Source organism: Nicotiana tabacum, chromosome 2, assembly GCF_000715075.1.
Source record: "Nicotiana tabacum cultivar K326 chromosome 2, ASM71507v2, whole genome shotgun sequence".
NCBI lineage: Eukaryota > Viridiplantae > Streptophyta > Magnoliopsida > Solanales > Solanaceae > Nicotiana > Nicotiana tabacum.
The window spans coordinates 97,438,944-97,448,470 of record NC_134081.1 but is presented as its reverse complement, the minus strand read 5'-3'; the positions used below and the strand labels follow the sequence as shown (position 1 = coordinate 97,448,470).

The window sequence follows — 9,527 nt, the reverse complement described above, 5'->3', positions numbered from 1 at the left end:
CAAAATATTAAATTAAAACTCTAGCCCAAATCCCACACTAAACCATGGAACATCTAAGAGAATTACAAAAGACATCATATGAATAAAGGATAAGCACTCTGTTGGCAGCCTCCAGGAACAATGCGGCGGCTTAGCTCAATAACTGAATCAACTCTAGCGAACTCGTCAGCTACTAGCTCCGCCTCCACCAATAGTATCTGCATAGGCATGCAGGTAAGGAGTGAGTTATACATAAATATAACCAGTAAGATCCTCGATCCGCCACTCTGAATACCTCTGGAACAAGTGTTAGAAAATACAAACACACAACGAGTATAGAAATAATATGCACAGAAATTCTTTCACCATGTATTTACTCTATAAGGTCCAAACAATTATTCAAAAATAACACTATATATCTCAGCACAATCTACACTACAGGCTTGTCATAAACGGCAATGCAGAAAATTAATCAAACACCCCAACAAGTCCACGACAGCATACACAATGCCCCAAATCTATCACGGCAGCATACATAATGCCCCAAATATATTACGGCAACGAATAAATAATTTCTAACACCCCAACACCATAGCATGATGCTATGCCACATCATACCACACCATAAATTACTTATTAAATAATTTCAGTTTTTTCTACAAAATAATATTTATTTGCGGCTGGTCTAAAATTACCAGTTCTGCCAAGCACACGCTCGTCCCAACATATGGACCAGACAGACAAAACATACTTTTAAAACGAGTTTTGGAAAAGCAAGTATCAAAGTTTAAAGTCTCACTTACCTCAAGTTCACAAACCGACTATCCTTTCCAATAAATCAAAACTATGTTCTCAGGTCTCTGGACCACTTCAAACTACACACAATCGAGTTTAGAATGGTCAAAAATCTTTAGGTGAACGTTCTCTAAATTTTTAGAGCAAGTCAAACTCGCGGTTAAAGGTTGAACTAAAAAGTCATGTCTGGTCAACGGCTGAAAATTCCCGGACCATGACCTCCAACGGATTCTCCTTGGTGAGAGGATTCCGGAATACCAATCAAAATTAAATTGTGATAATGTTTGTCCTTTCAAATTGATGAATTAGGTTAAAGAACCCTAATTCTAGACTTTCTTAATTTCTGAAATAGTTTTCCATGTTTCTACAATAAAAATATTCTCATAATCACGAAATAAACTCAAATAAAAGTTCAGGATCACTACCTTGATGATTTGGGTCGAAAGTACCTATTCTTCTCCTCTCTTTTTTTCTCCTTTCTTTTCTTGTCCCTTTCTGTTGCGTGTTTTTTTGCTTCTGCTTTGTTCCACCAGCGATGTTGGTTTCTTTTATTTTCAAGGGGTTCTCCCTTTTTTTTTAAAATCCTTATTTCCCTTTATTCCTTTTTTATTATTTTCTCCCCTTTTTCTTTTATTAAACACAAAATAATTCTTTATTAAAAAAAATATGGGTTATTATAGAGTATGGCACCCAAAACCTCCAAATCCCGGATCCGTGCCTGGTTTGGGGAGGATAATATGTATGTAGGCCTTACCCTTACTCGGTGAAGGTAGAGAGGTTATTTTTGATAGACCCTTGGCTCAAGAAAAGGTAAAAAAAAAAAAGAAGAAGAGAAAGTAAGAAGAAGAAGAGAGTGCTACTAATACTACTAGTAAGGAAAGAGGAAACTCTCGACTGCCTGCTCATCTTCTACACTAATTCTCGACCTCCATCCTCTTCTATTAGGGTCTTGTCCTTAGTAAGCTTGCTTTTTTTTTTTTTGAAATAAACAAAACGAAAAGAATACCATATATAATAAAATATATGTAGTACTCCAATAGAGAAAGTATATATTAGATATGACGTTGTTGGACGACAATATGTTTTAGTCATGAAATAAATGTGTCGACATTACGTTCAGAAATATTAAATAGCAGTTCCACATTTTGTGATAGGTATATACTGTTTACCCATAAAATGGTACAGTTGAATGTATACATGGTTTATAAATAAGTGAATCGCTTTGACCCTAAAATGATAAATGAATTAAATAATAATATAAGACTTAGCCTTGAAATCGAGATAAAACATCAAGAATCTTGGTTCCGGGAGTAGGGCTTTTGGAGGCAGTAAGAAAAATCTTAATGAGCAAGAAAATAAAATAATATTAAGCTTTTTAGCAGAGTATAGTATTAGTTTGTTAGAAAATTCGTATCCTCTATAATGACTGTAGAGCTCACTATTTATAGTTGCACCTAGGGAACACGGTCCTAGGATCAAGCCCCTCTTAAATGACAATTATGAGGGCCATTGAAGAATGTGTAATGGTAGGCAGTGAATGACATATTCTTTGTAACGGACCGTGCACTTAATGCTATAGAAAATTCTCTATTAAATGCTACCGGATGGAAGGTATTCAATTCGCCTTTATGAATGCCATTCTCTTCGAGATCGTTGCCTTCAGACCTGATTGCCTTCTATCTTCGGCTCCACGTGTATCTTTCTCATACAAACATTTAATATGAACATACTTTACCCTATACAGATAGTCCCCCTGCTTTCCAGTAGCATAACCTTATATCACCAGAAAGTTGGTAAAGATATCATTTTTGGCGGGAAATTCTCTGACCCCTTCTGAAAAGTTTCTGATGATTGACTAGACGCATGTCTCTCCGCATTTAATGTACGAACACGCGTCATCCCATGATTCAACAATACTTTTGCCGGTTATCGAGGTAATTATGGCCACGATTTTAGTCGTGTATTCCTTTACTTTTACACATCAAACTTCTCCATTTACACTTCATAACTTTCCAAACTTTCTCGAACACTCTTTACTCAACTCATACTTGTCTTCAACTTTCTCTATTCTTCTTCTTCTTCATAAAAAACCCTTTTCTCCTTTTCGATAACAATGTCCTCTTCTTCTATAAATCCCAGTTCCTCAAAGAGCAAAGGTATTGCTGATGATGCTTCTCCTCTTACGCTAAGCACTATTATTAGAAGAAAACTCATCACAACTAAGGACTTCGAAGAGAAGTATCCTGCCGCTAACCCTCACACATGGGCTGTTAGCGTGTATCCTTCTTCCATCCGTCCTTCCAGCATTCCTGCTGTGAAGGAAGATTGACGTTGCCATGATTTGAACATCATCTCTCCTGACCTGGCGGAGCGGATAACCTTACTCAAGAAGGATTTCACGTATTTTTACACGTATCCCTTCAATTTGGGACCGTTTTCCTTGAGCGGGGAGCTTGACTCTGTTATAGTGGAGTTCTGCATCCGTTACCAGGTATACCTGGCACAGGTAAGTCCTTCTGTGTAGAGGACAGTTGCTTGTCTTCGGCGTCTATGCTAGGAGATGGGAGAAGAGCTATCCCTAGCTGGATTAATGAATCTTTATTCCTCCAAAGTTTTCCACGGCGGAATGATAAATTTCAGCAAATTTGGCCACCATGCTTTGCTAACCACCATGGATGATGACAACGACCGTGGGTGGATGTAACGATTCGTTGCAGTTGCCACCAGGGATATTATTCCAGCCACGACTCCATCCTTTCCAAAATTATGGAACCGTACTCGTAAGTTCACCGTTTACCTTTTCTTCTAGTTAAACATCGCCCCATACTATTACTGATTCTTCTTCTTTCACTTATTTCAGCAACTCGGTGGACACCACCTATGGTTGAAGGCTTGGACCAGTGGGTCCAGAAGATTTTGGACGTCATTCCGCCCGAGGCCCGCACGTGAAACGAACTAGCCCTTAAATATGGGTTGAAGGCCAAAAATCATGATAGATCGAACTCATCTTATTTTCACCTTTTGTATAAAAAGAAATTGATTAACCTTTCTCTCCTACTGAATTCAGGTCTACCTTAGGGATCAGTTGTCGTCCTCGCGGAGAATGTGTTGGCTGATCCAGCTAACGCGGTGAGGCTGCTGTAGGAGGCCATCACTCGAACAGGCTTCTCTTGGCCCGCTTCTGGTGCAAGTGCTTCTTCTTGGAGTCCTGATGTGCTGTAGAATTTCAGCACTTTTGATAATAATTGCATAGACTTTAGCTCGTCTTTTAAAGTTTTTTTAGTTATTTCTTATTATGTTTTGGTGTTTTGCAGTGTATCGGACTTGAAGAGCAAGAACAAGGAAAAGAAGACAAAAACCCATAAAAGGGCATAAATGCGGCAGGTCTGCGACCGCAGAAGAGATGTGCGAGCCGCAAAGCAACCACAGACTGAAGCAGGTGCTCCAACTCTTGAAGAGAGAAATATGCGGTCTATTATGCAGTCATATAACGCTTCTTCGGACTGCATAAGTGCAAAAGGAGATTCTGCGAGAGCACTTTTGTGACGCAGTTTGCGGTCGCATAATCAATATGCGGACCGCATAATGGATCTGCGATGTGGAACTGGGCAACTGGGCGTGCAATTATACGGCGACTTTGTATTTCTGCGGACCGCATACATGATCTGCGACCCATTCTGCGGTCGCAGATGTGTTCTGCAGGGGCATTTTGGTCTAAATTTGACCACGACCTTTGGCCCATTATAAATAGATTTACTAGGGTTTTTGTGGGACATCTGGTCTGAAAAGGAGGCTACTTTTAGAGTATTGAATAATCCATTATTTTGGAAGCTTTTGAATAAAGAATCTTGTATCTTTGTAAGGTTTATGACTTCATTTATTGCTTTGTTCTTGGATTCTAGTATGAGTAGCTAGTTTTAAATACTAAGATTGTGGGCCCTAAATGGGTGTAATATTAATGGGTGTTTACCATTGAATATATATATAATGGTTGGTTGGTATTTATTCATTTTTCATGCTTCATTTAATGTTGGTGGTTGCAAATATTGACTAATGCCATTTCATTCTATCTTTACTTGGAAAAGTGGGTTAGGGTTTGGTAGAATTGAATAGCAAAAACTCAAGGCTTTAAACCTTGTTTAATAGAATCGCTTAGGAATAAGTGGGGTTCTATTTTGCATAAATTAGTTGTTCTTAATTGTAACTCTTTTATATTTGGAAAAATCATAAAGAGAAAATACTACCTAACTATTGGGAAATATTGGGTAGTCATTTAGAAGCCATTATCATAACAAAGGACCTTCCATTAGGAATATATCATATTAACACCGATAGCTTTACATTCCATTGATGGGGACACAACCTTGGTTTCCTTAATCAAATTAATTACATTCTCATAACAAAATAGTTTTCTCGATAACTCATAATTATAGCACTCTCTTTTAAGCTAATGGAGTAGGATTACAACTTAAAGTCAAGTTTCACATTATTCAAGCAACCTTTTCTCACCTATTCCCTGTGGGATTCGACCCCAATCTAGTTGGGTTATTATATTTGATATCGACCGCCTTACACCATTTATTTAGGTGTAATTTGAGCATATCAAATTTTGGCGCCGTTGCCGGGGAATACGGTTTTGAAATTACTATTTAGTGTGTGCTTTACTTTACGTCTTCTTCTACTCCATCATACTTTGCTTGGTGTTATTAGGTAAACATGACCGAGTTAGAAGAAGAAAACCCTTTTGCGGATATAGATGAGTATATTGAGGATACAAATGCCATTGTCCCTCCAAGAGTTGATGCTGCCACCTTCAAGGTGGAACACCGTCTAATCCTAATGCTCAAAGCAGAGGGGTTTTTCAGAAATTCCACCGATGATGATCCGACACAACATCTCAGAAACTTCTTGGGTGTGTGTGCGATGCACAAGCAGAATCACGTTTCAGATGATGCCCTAAGAATGAGGGTGTTCAAGTACTAACTAACTGGAGAGGCAAGGAAATGGATCAAAATCTACCACCTAATTGCATTCATACTTGGCCCAAACTCGTTCGAGCTTTCCTAGCTAAATGGTTCCCGCAAAGCAAGAAGTCAGAGCTCCGGGATAAAATTTAGTTAGAGCTCCGGGATAAAATTTTCTTTTTCAAGCAACTACCGGGAGAGCATATACATGAGGCATGGGATCGTTTCAAGTTTTATTAAGTGAGGTCGCCGAATCATGGTTTTCCGGACAACATCTTGTTGGAGAAGTTTTACATGGGCTTGGATCCTTTGAATCAATCCATATCCAAAAATGCAGCTGATGGATCCTTTATGGATAAAATATTTGCAAGGGTCACACAAATTCTTGACAAGATGGCATAACATAACCAACCTTGGCACTCTGAAGACACTATGGGTGGAATTGCATATGGTACTCCTTCCTTGACCAACATGATTAAGGAGAACCAAGAAAGAGATCAAGTAATTGCCGGGCTTGCTACCAACATCAATGTGTTGACCAAGATGTTTACTGAAAGCCAAACAAAAAAAGTGAATACTGTGAAAGATGTGCAACCCTTGTCAAACGAGGATTACGAGGAAGAAAATTATGTCAACAATGCTCAAGGTGGTTACCAAAGACAACCCTACCAAGGTCATGGGCAACAAAATCAATGGAGGTCTAACCCGCACAGGCAAGGCCATCAACAGTGGCAAAATGATCAAGGTAGTTCAAATCAAGGTAATTGGAGTAACAATAACAACAACTATTCAAATCGGAGTTCAAACCCCTATGTTCCACCAAAGGGGCTATACTCTAACTCTTCGCATTGGAAGGAAAGTTCTTCAAATGAGTCCAAATTGGAGAACATGCTTGAAAGAGTGTTGCAAAATCAAGAAAGATCCGACACTTCAATGAAGAACATGACTGATCTTGTGGGTTCTCACATCGCATCCATATAAAAGTTAGAAATGCAAATGAGAGATCTATCAAGAGATCAAAATCCGAAGCAAAAGGGCATACTCCCAAGTGACACAATAGAAAATCCAAAAGGTAATGGGAATGATCTGACTTCTCATTGTATGGCAATCATAACTCGAAGTGGAAAAATACTTCAAGGAGATAATGAACAAGTGGCCGAAGTAGAAGATCCGGAATAAGAGGTTGAGGCACAAGTTGAGGTGCCAATTGTTGTTGAAGCTGAAAGACTCCCAAAGGAGGTGAAAATTCAAGAAGTGAACCGTGAAGAGGTTAAGGAAAAGGTAAAGGAGGAACCAAAAGCTCTAGTACCAATTCCTAGACCTCCCCCTCCTTTCCCTCAAAGACTTGCTATGAGGGTTGATGATAGCAAACTCGAGAAATTCTATGACATTCTCAAGTAATTATCGGTGAACATTCCATTTATGGAAGAATTTCAAGAGATGTCGGGTTTTGCTAAGTACTTGATGGAATTAATCACCAAGAATAAAACCAACAAGAATGAAGTGGTGAATGTGACTCACCGGGTTAGCTTCATCATTGCAACAACCACCGTTCAAAAGAAAGAAGACCCGAGAGCTTTTACCATTCCATGCACTATCGGGTTGCACGATTTTGCACGAGCTGTTTGTGATAATGGGGCTAGCATCACCTTAATGAATCTTGCTATTCACAAGAAAGCGGGGTTAGTTATGCCGAGGCCTACAAGTATGAGGTTGCAAATGGCCGATTGTTCAATAAAGAGACCGGTGGGGATTGTTGATGATGTTCTTGTGAAAGTGGTAAAGTTCCTCCTCCCTGCCAACTTCGTGATCCTTGATTGTGCTGTTGATAAAGAAATCCCCATCATCTTGGGGAGACCATTCCTTGCTACCGGAAGAGCAGTCATGGATTCGGAACGAAATGAGATCATGTTCCGAGTTAATGACGAAGAGGTTACCTTTCAAGCGAGTACGGGTATGAAATTGCCACATGCATATGAAAGCATCTCAGTCATTGATATTGTTGATGAGTTATAGGACACAATCTAGATAAAGATGGAAGAAGAATGTCTTGATGAAGCATTGGCGGCTATTTTGGTGAATTTTGATGGTGAAGACATGGTAGGATACATGGAATCGGTAAATGCATTAGAAGGGCTTGGGTCCTACACTTATGCACCAAAGAAACTTTCTCTTGACTTAGAGAATAGAGTCACTCCTCCCGCTAAGCCTTCAATTATTGAGCCGCCACAACTTGAGCTCAAGCCACTTCCACCGCACTTAAAGTATAAATTTCTTGGCTTTAATGAAACTCTACCTGTAATCGTTTCTTCTTTGTTGAATGATGTGCAGGTTGAACACTTGTTGAATATCCCGAGGGAGCACAGACAGGACATTAGGTGGACAATAGCGGACATCCAAGGGATTCCCGCCGAAATTTGTGAGCATAAGATACAACTGGAGCAAGAGAGCAAACCTAGCATGGAGCATCAAAGAAGGTTGAACCCTTCCATGCAAGAGGTGGTGAAGAAAGAAATCATAAAATGGTTAGATGCCGGGGTAGTCTACCCCATTGCCGATAGCCCTTGGGTGAGTCCGGTGCAATGTGTGCCAAAGAAAGGAGGCATAACCGTGATTCAAAATGACAAAAATGAGCTCATCCCAACAAGGACGCTCACCGGGTGGAGAGTTTGCATGGACTACCGGAAGCTCAACAGTGCTACTTGCAAGGACCATTTCCCTATGCCTTTTATTGATCAAATGCTTGATCGGCTAGCGGGAAGGTCATTCTATTACTTCTTGGATGGTTATTCTGGCTATAACTAAATCAACATCGCCTTAGAAGATCAAGAAAAGACAACATTCATATGCCCGTATGGAACCTTTGCCTTTAGCCGTATGCCATTTGGGCTATGCAATGCCCCGACTACCTTTCAACGGTGCATGATGTCAATCTTCTCGGACATGGTGGAGGATTTCTTAGAGGTGTTTATGGATGACTTCTCTGTAGTTGGTGACTCCTTTGAGCATTGCCTCGACAACCTTAGACAAGTGCTCAAAAGATGTGAGGTAACCAACCTTGTGCTAAATTAGGAAAAGTGCCATTTCATGGTGGACGAGGGCATTGTTCTGGGCCACAAAATTTCCAGACAAGGCATAGAGGTTGATCGGGCAAAGATCGAAATCATTTCCAAGCTACCTCCTCTACTTCGATAAAAGGTGTCCGGAGTTTCTTGGGGCATGCCAGTTTTTATAGGCATTTTATCAAGGACTTCTCAAAAATTGCAATTCCTATGTGCAAGCTCCTTGAAAAAGATACAAAATTTGAATTTGATGAGAAGTGTCTCAAAGCTTTTGAGGAATTGAAAGTCAAGCTCACCACGACACCTATTATTGTCACACCTGATTGGTCCCTTCTATTTAAACTCATGTGTGACGCCAGTGGTGTAGCTTTTGGGGCGGTACTTGGTCAACGGCATAACAAGGTCATTAATCCTGTCTACTATGTAAGCAAGACACTCAATGGCGCACAAATGAATTACACTGTGACTGAGCAAGAACTGCTTGCCATTTTATATGCCTTTGAAAAATTCCGGATCTATTTGTTGGGGTCCAAAGTGATAGTTTACACTGTTCATGCTGTTCTTCGCTATCTTATGGCGAAGAAGGATGCTAAACCAAGATTGATTAGGTGGGTCCTTTTGTTACAAGAGTTTGACTTTGAAGTCAAGGATTGGAAAGGGACAGTTAATCAAGTTGCAGATCACCTATCTAGACTTGAAGAGGCAGGGAGACCAAAAGAAGATCTTG

The 9,527-nt window shown here is 39.9% G+C and overlaps 1 protein-coding gene across 1 annotated transcript; it reads left to right on the top strand.

Annotated features, from left to right (window-relative positions):
* The first annotated feature begins 7,178 nt into the window (after positions 1-7,178).
* Positions 7,179-7,754, top strand: LOC107766681 (uncharacterized). Its single transcript, XM_016585506.1, has one exon. It carries the CDS (start codon positions 7,179-7,181, stop codon positions 7,752-7,754), a length of 576 nt encoding a protein of 191 aa, XP_016440992.1.
* The last annotated feature ends 1,773 nt before the right edge of the window (positions 7,755-9,527 follow it).